Raw genomic sequence first — 14,691 nt, forward strand, 5'->3', positions numbered from 1 at the left:
ATTGAAATATGTAAACACAATCAGAAGGTTGTTTCAATTATGATCTTAATTTTAAATAAATAAATATAATTGGTTAAAAATTATATTAAAAAAATTAAATTTATTTATTATTACGAATTAACTTATATGTATTTATATGACATTATTCATTTATTGAGATTTATTTTAATTATTTGCGATTCAATGAAGGCAAATGTTTTTAGGAAAAGTAACCATATACAGTTACATATGTAATCCACGAAAACAATTTTTTTATCATTTACCGGCAAATATCAGTATACCGGTAGTAGGAAAAATCATTTACCGTTTACCGGTTTATGAAATTTGACTAAATCCTTACACGGGACCGAGATGGGTTCAAAACGGTGGTCCTCAAACCTTGAAAAGAGAAGGCACTCCAGGAAAGGGTATTTTCGGCACATGTGTAATAATAAATTAGGGTTTCTTTGATTAATTAATTGACTTAATTTAATTAATTCATCAGACAGTTCCTTTTAGATAAAAAACTTCTATTCATCAAAAAGGTTACGGACCATTGCCTTATATGTAGTTTTTACATTGCAATAAACGTTAAAAATTGCAATCGTTGTGAAAACCAACCCTAGTTTTTCCAAATAACTAAATGTCATTGTTTTTGTCGGAGTGTCCTCCAAATTCAATATATTTTTCAATGTAACGCCAATCACTGGTTGCGTGCTGTTACTTTACTTAAACTGTTAGCGACGACTAGATACCATTCATTAAACTGCCATGTATTTGTTTGTGTCAGTGTGTATATCTGATGCTCAGTTGACCAAGAAGTCATACATAGTAAAAAATATTAACTACAGTTCAAAAAAACCTAATACATATATGCTGATAGCCAAAATATTATATAAATATCAAGATCTAATGTTAAAAAATTTACGATAGCTTAAAAAGTTCCAAACCCACCAATAAACCCATGTGTGTACAATATTTATAGAAGAAATCTCTCTGCAATACAATGAATTACATGCCATTGAAGAAAAGAACTTAATATTATATGAAATAAAAGCTTCATTATATTATGTATATACTTGTTTACAAAATTTATTTTAACATTATCTATAATACAACAAATTCAAATACAATACTACTTATATGATATCATTAGATTATTATTTCTATTTAAAGAAAGATTGACCTTTACTCTTTAGTCTCCTCTCTATCAATGCTTTTTTATTTGCTTCTTCTTGTTCCAGCTTATATTGATAATGATCCTTTGCAAAATCGACCTGCTTAGTGAGTTTAATAATTTTTTCGGTAACTTTTTGTTCATTTAAAATACGACTTCTTTGGCGTGACTGAATGTAAAATAAAAAATCAATTAAATATACTTACAAATACAAATTCATATGCAAAATATTTTAAAATTTAAAATTGAGATAAATACCCCTATGGGAGTTACTCTTCCATCCAAGAAAGTGTAATCAGGTAAATCTGTGAGAGGACCATACAAGGTTTTATTGATTGGTAATCCATTTTTCCGTCGCCACTCTCTAGATAAATTCAATGAAGAAGTGTGTATTTGACGGTGGGCCAAAACTGAAAATGTAATATGAAATAATGTAAATTAGTCAGAAAGAATTCTAAAACGCATATACCAGGTATTGAATTTGATAACAAGCTTTCAGCACACAATATATACTTATAGGTTATATGAGGTTTCAGGTTATGATTTATATTCCTCACTTTTAAAATATGTAATGAAATGTCGGAATCAATTTTTAAATATATACAAATATTTTTCAACGTTCAAATATATAAAGAAAATACCTCTAAAGTGCTTAAAACATTTCAAAATATCCATAATGAAACGAAGAAGCGGGTGCAGACAGAATGTAGCAACTGTCAGTTGTAATGTCACCTGTTCGCCAGTGTGCCTTAAAAAATGTAAAATGTAACCAATATTCACAATTTCAAATAAAAGCAAAAAGTAAGTAGAGAGGTGGCTACAATATTTAAAAAATAATATAGTAATAATTTGACATCTATACGAAACAGTACACTTAAAGCTAAAGTATGAATCCTGTAATATTATATAGAGTCTCTAATATTCATAATGTTACACCTGCTCGTTTAAATTAATATCAATAGTTTCTGTTCGCTATTAATTAATACGCTTAGTTACATCTTAAGGACAAAAATCTTTGATTGGTGAATAGAAATTAAATAATTTTTTACAAGAGCAAAATTAACAGTTTAATTTTATTTATGGGGGGTGGGGCGAGTGAGACGGTTGTGTTTGTAATGCAACACTATTAATTTCGACAGCCGGGAAGGAAGTAAATGTTTACCGGCGAAGCACTGGCCAACCGATAATTTTACGGCCAGTACCTTGGGGTTGCCACATATTTGAGTTTTAATTTAAATTCAAGTTTAAATTAGTAAAATCTAAGTGTTTTGTATATATACCACATAAATAACCTTGAAAGGAAAAGCCTGAACTATTTCAGCATCTACAAACTTAAAATTTGATACAAATCCAAAAATGGACATACAATATCTATGCACTAAGTCGTCGAAATGTAGTTGTTAACTGATCTAGTACGCAAAAATTATTTTAATTATCATGGTTAAAGAATCATAATACGCGTACAGTATTATGTATCTAGAAATTCATGTAATTGTTTTGTCAAAATGCATTTTAGTTCAAAAGTTACTTAATAGACATACATACGTACATACATATATACATATTACATATAAGTACATATATGTACATATGTACGTAGAATAAGTAGGACATATGTATATTTTGGGGAAAAAATATAGTGTGCAATTTCGATATCTCACTATGTGAATAATAACACTGTTGAGAATAAGAAGTGTTGACAAACTGAAGAAGAATGTTATTTACAACTTATTCAGTTAGCTGTATCTTTTATGGAGCTGCGGGACCTTAAATTGATAATTTCATTTCCTGATTACAGCTCATTCATGTTTGAACATCCTTCTATTTCAATTTGGCATTTTGAGGTTGGCCAATTAATAAACGGAACTTTAATTGAATTACAACAGTTTGATTATAGATGATTGTTTCGTCTTTTCAGTCATAACTCGGATCTATTCAGTCACATGATGTCTTTTGGAGAACGCTGTTGTACACATTAAAACTATCGCTATGGATTTCGATGCGATACTGGCAGATGTAGGTGAATTTGGAAGTTATCAGCAATTGGTAATTTATTTGGTACTTTTGCCAGCCGTTTTGCCATGTAGCTTTCATGCGTATTCTCAATTGTTCATGGCGGCACAACCGGACCATTGGTGCAAAGTACCCGAACTTCAAAAATTGGATCACATAAGTTCAAAAAACATTAGGTTGGTACGCATTTTATAATTTAATAATAGTTAAAATTTTTTTAATTATTTAAATTAGTAAAATTATATGACAAAAAATTTTAATTATGGAAAGAAAATTAAAATTCAGTATTTTTGTAGTATTAATATAAATGCCACTGTAGTAATCTTACAAGTTATAAATTAGAGTTAAGAATTTATTGTAAGCATTATAAAGATAATACTAATGACTGACTGTAATGTATGTTTGCACATTACAGTATACCTGCCGAGTATCGTGATGGAGGATTACACTATTCAGAATGTAAAATGTACGACCTGAACTACACAGATTTAATTGAAAATTATGTATTCGTAGAAAATATACTTACAAATCGACCCGACACTAAAAATACATTAGATTGTAAACATGGATGGATATATGATAAATCAACATATCAAAATACTGTAGTAGTTGAAGTGAGATTTTTAACATTATTAATCAAAATATAAGTTAATAATTAAAATTTACATATTTAAAATATCATTTCAGTGGGATTTAGTATGCAATAAAGATTTTTATGCAACACTGGGACTAGTTCTTTTTGGAATTGGTGGAATAATAGGAAATTACATATTTGGATATTTGCAAGATAGTCTTGGAAGGAGACCATCTTTTTTTATTTATTTGTTGATAGAATGCACGTTTGGAGTTGCAACAGCATTTTCTCAAAATTTTATAGCTTGGGTTATCTTCAGGATCGGAGTAGGATTTACAGTACCCGCAATATTGGCTACACCATACGTATTAGGTTGTATATTTGTTAACATCATATGGACTGATGTAAATAATTGTGTTAAAATATTTTATTATATTTGTTAGCTATTGAGCTGGTGGGTCCAAAGCATCGCACTCTTTGTACAATCGTATCAAATATTGCATATTCGCTGGGCTTGGTTTTTTTAGCTGGAGTAGTATATTTAATTCGAGATTGGAGACAACTTGCACTTGCAACCACCCTCCCATTTATATGTTTTTTCTTCTATTGGTGGTTAATGCCTGAAAGTCCGAGATGGTTGTTGGCTCGGGGAAGATTCGATGAAGCAGAGAAAATTTTAAAAACTATGGCAAGGTATGTATTTGACATTTATAAAATTATATGAATTTTTAGATTATGTGAATTTAATTCAATACACATTTTAGAATTAATGGAAAATCACTACCAGCGAATTACATGATACATCTTAAACGAAAGTATGAAGCGGAGCATATGAAAAAGAATAATAATTTACACGAACGTCAATATGGCGTTGGAGACTTATTTAGAACTCCAAATTTGCGTAAGAAAACATTAATTATAACTTTTATTTGGTTTACGAATACTAGCGTGTACGTTGGATTGTCATATTATGCTCCTGTTCTTGGAGGAGATGAATTTTTGAACTTTTTCCTTGCTGGCGCTGTTGAATTACCAACTTATTTATTTCTATGGCCTTCCATGGAACGATTGGGTAGAAGATGGACTCTTTGCATAAGCATGGTTGTCGGAGGAACAGCTTGTTTAGCCACATTTCTAGTTCAAAATGGTAAATGATTATCATAGTTACATAATGTAATCATGATTTACATTCATTTTTTTTTGTACATTTATATTTTATAGATACAGCTGTGATGTTAACATTATATTGCGTGGGTAAAATGGGTATATCATCATCTTTCGTTGTATTGCCACTGATGGCTTCAGAATTATATCCTACAGTAGTGCGTGGTCTCGGAATGAGTATAAGTTCTGTAGTTGGAATGCTGGGACCAATAATTATACCTTTAGTGAACTATTTGGTACTTATAAATATCCTTATAATATTGCGTTTAAAATGTAAACAAATGAAATGTAAAATGTGATTCTATTTTAAGGGTGCTGATATGATGGTGTTGCCGTTGTTAATAATGGGATTTCTTTTGGTGGCCGGAGGCGTAGCTAGTCTTCTGCTTCCAGAGACACTTCATCAACATCTTCCACAGACGTTGGAAGACGGTGAAGAAATGGGATTGGATATTGATTTTTGCTGTCAACCACCGACAACATTAGAAGATATAGAGACCGAGAAGGATTCTATAGAATTTCAACAAATTGAATTAAGAATTGACAATTCGAATTCTTGTAAATGTGATACAGACAATTTGTCAACTATTAAAGCAGACAATAATGGTAATAGTGAAGAGGGAGTTGAGCCCACAGAGAAATTTGAACATAAGAAAAACATTGAAAGTCTAAAGAGAGCTCAAATACAGAGTGAATTTGAACTTATAAATGATAACCAATAGAATGTACGTTTAATTGCATCTAATGTTAATTATTTATAAATGGAATTTTATTATAATATAATAATATCTCAATGTTTTAAATATAATTTATTACATATGAATGCTCCTTATTTGAAAATATAATACAACATGTATGGACATATGTATATAGCTATATATAGGTATTTATATATATGTATGTATATATTCTGAAGAAAAAGATCTTTGTTTTGCCAGTATGGATGTGAAACTTCGACATTGAACGCCAAGTTGCTACACAAAGTCAAGCCAAGTTGCTACACAATGCACTCAAAGAAGTATGAAACGTTGTATGCTTGGCATAAGGGGGAAAGATAGGAAACGGAATACGTGGGTGAGAAGTATGACAATGGTTCTGGATATAGTGGATAGAGTAAAGAGATTAAAATTGCAATGGGCTAAAATAATGGACGAAAGGTGGACAAAATAAGTACTTAAATGGTATCCGAGAGAATGTAAAAGGGTAAAAGGAAGACCGCAGGGAAGATGGGTAGACGAAATTAGGAAAATAAATTAGGTGAGATGGGTGAGATTTGCGCAAAACATAGACAAGTGGAAGCGTGTTGGAGAAGCCTTCATCCAACAGTGGGTGGTGAATGGCTGTAGATGATGATATTTACATAATGATGAAATTAATTTATAATAACATAATGTCGTATTATAAAATATGTAACTAAATTTTACTTTTCGTTTACATACATGGTCTTAAATATGCCGATTTAAATAGCAGAGTAAGTATTATGGTCAATTTTAATGAACTCTAATTATAATGGTAGTGCATTACGAAATGCAACGATATGTCAATCGAATATGCTATGAATTGGGTCAACTGTTCAACCGACTCTGTTCAGTTTCAACTTTCATGAATATATATACATGTATGTACATATGTATGTACATAAATACATACAAAATATGTAGCACTGTGTTTGATATACAAATACATTCACCCGTGGCATGCAGTTTTGTACGCTATGATGGTATGAAAACAGAAGGACCAATCAAACGTGTCAAATCCGGAAACGTCCGGGAAATTGATGTCGTTGGGAAAAACAAACAGAAAATACAGTGCTAAATAAACGCAAAATTCGAATATTTTTCCCACTCCATCGATAAAAGTTAACGATTGCTATAACGGCCGGTGGTCGCTATTCAATTTTCGCCGTTCGCTGTTTTTGGCGTTCATCAAATTTATGCAATCGTGCGTGTTTTCATGATTTTTGTATTTTGGACCGGAAAGAAAGAATATTACATCTGCAAATTCGGGAAAAACGATAAAATATATGTTGTTAATATAAGATTATAATAAAATTCGAGTCAAATTGTCGATATTATATACTCCATGTTATAACATTTCTTTGCCCCACACACTGTATGATTTCTTGTATTAATAAGAAATTCAAAATCATTTAATGTAATTAAATAAACCAAGGATCGACATTTCTAGCTGTTAATATACAAAATAATTTAATTTACTAAGTTAATACTTAGGTATAGCTTATGATTCACTCATCGATTGAAATTATCAGAATTGATTGTATTATAATGTCAAAACATACAAGATATAACCTGGAAATACGTCTTTTACATAGTTCCAGAATGATAAAAAAATTCATCAATATAAATTATATCAAGGTTAAAATATTGTTATGGTATATTAAACTCTGCACATATGTACATACAGACACACTTTATTTATATTTGTACAGTGTATTTATCTCATGAAGGCGCATTTTATTATCGCGTTTTAAATTGAAATGTTTTTAATGGGAAAAATATATGTACATATGTACATTGAAATGTATTGGTGATCAATAATAATTATAGAAATCAATAACATATTGGGCTCGTCAATACATAACTTTTTCGAGGGGAGAAAATACACCCCTTTTATTAGTATGAATTGTGAGATTAAAAGATAAATAATAATAGATATAAGCACTGTATATAGATACAGATATTGGTACATATTGAGGGAAATATTTTTGAAGGCAATTTAATTTTTTGTTCAGAAAAGCAATATACAATTAATTGTTTTTAAAGTAAAGTAGTGTTTTAAGGTATGATATTGAAATCTAGGCATCATAACAGGGACAGGCATCCTAACACACATACACACACTTCATTTTAATAAAGCACATTTTCATTATTCAATGCATAATTCTCAAACATATACATAAGTGTATGTACATATGTACATACATACATACAGCCATTTTAATACAACACACTCATATAAAAACATTATTAGATTTATTAATTATTATTAACACATCGCAGTGGATGTCGGTTATCATTTCTGCTAACACACGACAAGTCATGATTTATTATTTGAGTCGAATGATATAATAGCTGTTGAGACGAGACTTGAATTAACACACGTCTACGTAAACGAGCATTGCTTTGCACAAAATAGTGAACAAAGTCTATTATGTATAATACAATATATACATATATACAACGTGACCCTTAGACATTTTCACTTAGGTATTAGCCGACCCTTTTTCTATATTCTCAGATGTGGAATTTTGGCGGGGGAGCACTGTTGGTGCATTAAAATCGGAACGTGGTGTCTCTGCAACTATCAAATGAAGGGTTTAGCGGGGTCCAAAGGCATGGTAACGACCGGTCCACGTGTCTAATGTACCGATGGGATTTCGAATAATCGACAGGTTGTGTTCCGGTCGTCGCCAGTGTGATCAGCGACTCCCAAACGGTGAACTGGGTCCTCCTCATCCCCCGCATCTGTACATCTCTTCCCACAAAATGTGCACATTATCGCACGACGCGTCGGAAACGACGGGTAATTGGAGGGACGTGACGATGAATTATTCAGCACGCATGAAATTTCTTCCGAAAAAAGGAACCAACGGTATAAACCCGCGGGATGCAATCGTTAATATCTGAAATTGCCTTTTTTCAATTCATATTTGAGATATATAATACAAAGCTTACGGTATAAAAGGAGATAAAATGTACATATGTACATACATGGGTCTACCCCAGGCCTGGGCAAACTTTTTGGATGAAGGGCCACATTGGAAATTAAAAATGAGCGGCGGGCCGCAAGTAAAATACTATTTTTAGATATACATATGTACATTATTCATTATCGTGAAAGGAATTAAAACATCATTTTTTATAAATTTCATACAAAAAAATAATTTAATTTGACGAATGAAACCGTTTTATAATACATTTTTAACAGTTTTTTAATTTCAGGAGAAAATTTTGTAGTTGAAATTCTTAAAAATGCTTGTAAATTTTCATCTTTGATGCTTGATTGTAAAGAATTTTTATTGATATTTACGATTGATAATGTTTGTTTACATATGTAAGTTGATCAAAAAACCACCAGCATTTTTTGAGCAAAATCTCTAAGTTTGTCGAATTTTTCCGTATTAGGGCTTTGTAAAATTTCTTCATGACGGTGTAATTCCCTTAAATCAGCATCCCACTGTAAATAATCTTAATTTATATCTCCGTCGATACGCTATCAATATATATTGCAATTGATCTCGTATAATTGCCAAGCCTATATCAATTTTTCGGAAGTCGCCAAATCTTCATGGAATCACCACTTAAATCGTTGATAATTTCACCATATTCTTCAAATTTATTTTCTGGTATCTTCAGCAATTTCATGGTTGAAAAGTGATCTACCCGTTTAATAAATAAATGGTGAAGAAATTGTTGTAGTTTTAATTTAAATCCATTCAAACTTTTCACCAAATCATGGACATATAAATTTTCCCCTTGGAACACTGTGTTGAAAGTATTTAAATGTTTCACGATGTCCAAAGTAAATGCAAAATCACACAGCCAGTCATTATAAGTTAATTCAGGAAAGTCGATAGTATTTTTAATTTTTAAAAATAGAAAAATTTCTTCTTTTGTATCCCATACTCGTCGAAGTATTTTTCCTAGGCTTAGCCATCGAATATGATTATGATAAATAAACTCAGATTCAATATCTTGAAGAAAAGCAATGTATTGTCTGTTTTTAAAGCCACTCGAACGTATTAAATTTTTACAAGTTTAATAATACAAGATGTCACATGTTCAACTTTTAACACATTTTTATACAATACTTGTTGATGTACATATAATACAACAAATTATAATTAAATTGTAATCAGGACAATTTTCGCAAATTGTATCCTGGATAAAATTTGATCTTTAAGTGATTCCAATGACAACAACTTTTCAATAATTTAAAATTTCGAGTTAAATCCGGGTATGAAAATTAATAACAGTGTGGTATCTTTTCGATCATTACTTTCGTCGAGAGCTATCGAGCACCATGTGATTGATTCTAATATTGATTATAATTGCTCATTAAAGTTTGTAGTGTAGTTTGGCCCAAATTCGAATTACATCTTATGTCAGAAACGACAAAACATTTGACAAATCAACAAAAAAATTTTTAGATCAGAAAAAAGTAAACTTTTTTTGAATTTTGCTCGCGGGCCGCACCAAAATACTTGGCGGGCCGCAGTTTGCCCAGGCCTGGTCTACCTACCCCAAAGGAACGAATTAGAAATGCACGAAAACCAAATATCGGAAGGCAAAGATCGAAAATGGAAAGATCTTAAGTCGAAAGATAAAAAAAAGGGTGCTTGGTAAACGGTACATACTCACGTGTATCCTCACTTAATTTGCGCGAGCAGGATACAACAGGAACAAGAGGAACCGGCTTTTCCTCCCGCATTAATGTGCGCGCGCAGAATTAATATAGAAGTTATAGAAGCAAACAGTATATATATATATATATATATATATATATATATATATATATATATATATATATATATATATATATATATATATATATATATATATATAAGTTTTTTCTTTTGTTATTATATTAGTACATTTTCTTGGCAGTGTTTTTTAGCTGTGACGTACATATGTATGTCGAATCAATACGACTATTATATTACAGCGAGCGTTATCGCGTTATCACACACACACACGCACGTACGCACACACACACACGCATGCACGCACGCACGCACACATAGATACACGCACGCATGCACGCACGCACGCACGCACGCACGCACACACACAATAGCGATATTATATATTATTTTAATGTTAATTTATTTTATTTTTATTTTACATCGATATATACCAGGAAGGTCTGATAGTGCGCCTTCCTAGACAATTAGTTACAAACATTGCAACATTTTTGTTAGATAAATCACTGTACATATTTCGAGAGGCTGAAGAACTCGAAATTAACAATTAATTAATCCATTGAGATATCTATGGATTTAGACTTTTACAAAAAATATTTACATATTGTACATAAATCAAATTCAGATATTTGTGATAGTGGGTAGGATGATTTTTGCCAATTTGAGAAACCGTTTCAACAATAAAGATCAGATAAATTGGCAAATTATGATAAGAAACGATCGACTTGGAGTCACAAATATCCAAGTCTAACCAGCAGTATTAAAGATTAGCACGGGATCGAACCCAGTAATCTCTCTGTTAAACATAAACGCAACCACCGAGCCATACTTCTGGCTAATGTACAGCATATTTGGTTTAATTAGAGGCATAAATAGAATTTGAAAAAATTTGATATGCATCCTTATATAATGTTCAAGTTTTTCAATTAAATATTTATTATAATTTCAAATCTAATGTATGAAAAACGGTATTCATTTTTTTTATTTTCAGTACAAATTTTCGTTTAAAGAATAAACGTTTCGTGGTTAAATCTTAAAACTTTCGTTGTGAATTCGTGTGGAAAATATCGATAATATGTAGTGCAAATATTCGGGAGTGTTAAATATAAAGTTGATCAATTTCAAAGGTGCTAATAATAATCTATGTAAAAAGCTTTGCTTGAGAGTTATTGTGTTATAAATTATAATGTGATAAAAGTGTCTTCGCAAGCGTATATTTAATTTGCTGACAAAATGCAGTGGCTTTCATCTCGTTGCGGTAGACGTGGAGGTATTGTATAAATAAATTCACTCAACTAAAATTAAACTACATGCAACTTCAATATGACGTTATACAATATATGTATGTACGTTCCAAATAACAAAATTAGCCTACATACCATACATATATTGTTACATGAATACATTTTCTATATAAATTTTTCATCGAAATTTTCAATTTAGCCCCCTTATATACTTGTGCATTGTTGCCTGGGCAACCAACAAAATACTACATAATCAACAAATCGTTGCCAACCTAACATACATATGTATATGAAACATCTTATAATTCGAACAAATTTAATTTAAAAACCATTCATAAACCTAATACATTATTCTAATGAACCTGACTCGTTGTCAAAAACAGAGTTGTGAATAAATCAATATGAATTCTACTTAATTAATATTAGGGAATCAATTGGAAAAGTAGATCGGATTATTTTTATGAAACATCCAATAAAACCTACTAATAAACATCAAACAAAAAGTCGCCAAACAAATATTATTTGAATTTCATAGTGTTAAACTTGTCAAAATTGTAAATGATTAAACCTTAACAGAACATTTTCTATAGCTCTTTGATCTTTTTCAAAAAGTATCCGTGACCTAAGTTATGAGATAGTAGACCAAATTTGGTGTCATCATCATTTATAGAAGATGGAAGTTCTCTCCAACACACTTCCATTCTGGGCAACTACCAACCATATCCTATACTCCAGTGCTTCCCAAATTGGGGGTCGCGACCCCCTGGGGGGTCGTAGGATTTCTCGCGGGGGCCGCGAAAATATTAAGTAGAAAGTAAAAATATTCATTTATGAATATTTTTCCACATTACATATTTAGGGAATGTATATATTTAAGTCTGTTAAATAATAACACATTATATGAAAACTTTCCAATAAAAGCTTTCTTTGTGGTCAAAAGGTATTAGTCAAGAATGCACGGAGATGTTTTCGTGTTTGAATGATTTTCTCACGAATAATGAAATATCACTGTCGACTTCAGTGAAAAATGTTATACTTGATCACATGGCCGAATCGATACTATTTTTCAAAAAATATTTCCCAAACTTGAATGAGGATGAAAGGAACAATTGGATAAGAGCACCATTTGCCAAGTCCTTAAAATATGTTCATATTACGTGGACAGCCCAAGAAGAGTTGATCGATATCAGATCAGATAATTTGCTTGAAGTGGAATTTAATGAAAAAAGTATTTCAGAATTCTGGTTAAGGCGACAGCAAGAATATCCTGCTATTGGAAAAGAAGCCCTGGTAACTCTTATTCCTTTCGCGACTACGTACCTATGCGAAACAGCATTTTCGTCATTACTTAGATTAAAAAATAAACAAAGGTTATGTCTTTCCACGGAGACTTTGGAAGATGCTTTGCGAGTTAGCATTTCTGACATTGAACCCGATATCGATTTTTTATGTAAAAACATGCGACCTCATCTATCGCATTAAATTGTTTCATGTGTGTATAGTTTTTTTTTTAAAAAAATGTTTTTAAGCAAGTTCCTATAATTTTGTGCCGAATATAAATATGTGTATTATAATTGTAATAATTACTGCCAAATAACCCTTTTAACTAAAAAAAAAAAATTTTTTAGGGCCGGGAATTAATTCTTTCAGATTTAGGGGGTCGTGACATGAAAGTAATTGGGAAGCATTGTTTTAATTCCGGAATCAAACCCGAAAATCTCTCATCATCACTGGCAAGATACATTGAGAGACGCATATTTTTCTTCAGGCATTTTAGATTTGAAAACGGCATTCATTCGCCCAAATGCACTCCAACCTAATTTCATACGTCTCTTTATTTCCACTTATTTATTACAGGAAATTTCAATAATTTGTCCTATGTACTATGAACACATGTTCATATATACAAATAATTTCTAACTATTTTAAATTTGGTATACCAATTGTTATTATTTATAAAATATTATTCTTCTGTTACATTTGGCGAGCGAAGATCGGTATTCAAGTTATCTTTATATGATTGTAATTAAGCTCAGATGTTTTTTATTGAAGAGATTTAAATTTTCAGTTTACATTTAAAATGACTGCAAAAATGAAGATCTACTGGGTGAAAATAAATTACAATTCCAATCGAAATTGCTAAAATAATCAACTCATCATTAGTTTCAATTGCTGCTCGTTGAATACAATCTAGAAATTAAAATTAATTTGAATGCATATTTACACTATATGTATGTATGTATGTAAAAATGTACGTAACTTTCACTCTAAATATATTTCGCAACATACGATTCATTAAATTGAATTTTATCAAAAGAATACTCGATCGGAAAAATATCGGTGGGAAATTTTTTTATTGAATCTTTACAGTTATGCTTGTTTGGAGTAATATTATTATTACGGGAGTAAATGTATGTACATACATAGTTATGTCAGCTCTGTCTGCTTTAATTTATCATCGCATATATGTATTGTGTAAGTAGCATTCCCCATTGTGGTGTAGATTTAAGCATTAATTCATCTTCATTAGTATGAGTTTCAGAAGTTATTTAATATGCAAGTTCTTTCGTTTATGAACGCATAAATTATACAGGAAAATTTGCTCCATATAGAAGTTCATTATTTTAATATTCATCTTTGCACAGTTGAATCTCACACAAAATTAAGTTAATGCTATTAGCATATTGCATAAGCATGTATATATGTATGTACATATATACATATCTGCGATGGATTTAGTAAATTTTTATTTTGTTACATATATACATGTTCAAATCACACCCTACTTAGGTATGCGGCGATGATTCGCCGAAATTGGTAGATTTTTCTATTCATTTCTGTCCCCAGTATAAATAGTGGTGAAATGTCAAGGCCTGTTTGTTTAGGAGCCCTCGCGATAGAATTTTTCCACTTTCGAGTGAGCTGAAGTTTTGGGCCCGGAACTTCTATGAAACACACGGTACCTGGGTGGTCGGCTGGTTCCCGTGCGATGAATATTTATGTCCACAACGTGGAAATGTAGATTTCCAGATCAGAACATGCAGTCGAGGTTCATACATAACGAACATGTTCGTGCTGGCTTGCTGCGTCTGCCCTG

General features: G+C 31.2%; 2 protein-coding genes across 2 annotated transcripts; one reads left to right on the forward strand and one right to left on the reverse strand.

The window, feature by feature from the left end:
• Positions 1-824: 824 nt before the first annotated feature.
• mRpL52 (mitochondrial ribosomal protein L52) lies at positions 825-2,592 on the reverse strand. Its single transcript, XM_077436599.1, has 3 exons — positions 1,798-2,592; positions 1,415-1,566; positions 825-1,325 (listed from the first exon to the last, which is right to left on the reverse strand). Exons 1-3 carry the CDS (start codon positions 1,829-1,831, stop codon positions 1,146-1,148), a joined length of 366 nt encoding a protein of 121 aa, XP_077292725.1. The 5' UTR covers positions 1,832-2,592; the 3' UTR covers positions 825-1,145.
• On the forward strand, positions 2,588-5,706 carry LOC143915787 (beta-alanine transporter-like). Its single transcript, XM_077436598.1, has 8 exons — positions 2,588-3,000; positions 3,075-3,345; positions 3,585-3,783; positions 3,857-4,115; positions 4,187-4,436; positions 4,508-4,890; positions 4,965-5,143; positions 5,219-5,706. Exons 2-8 carry the CDS (start codon positions 3,146-3,148, stop codon positions 5,627-5,629), a joined length of 1,881 nt encoding a protein of 626 aa, XP_077292724.1. The 5' UTR covers positions 2,588-3,000; positions 3,075-3,145; the 3' UTR covers positions 5,630-5,706.
• The last annotated feature ends 8,985 nt before the right edge of the window (positions 5,707-14,691 follow it).

This window comes from Arctopsyche grandis, chromosome 8 (assembly GCF_051622035.1).
Source record: "Arctopsyche grandis isolate Sample6627 chromosome 8, ASM5162203v2, whole genome shotgun sequence".
In the NCBI taxonomy this organism is placed as follows: Eukaryota; Metazoa; Arthropoda; class Insecta; order Trichoptera; family Hydropsychidae; genus Arctopsyche; species Arctopsyche grandis.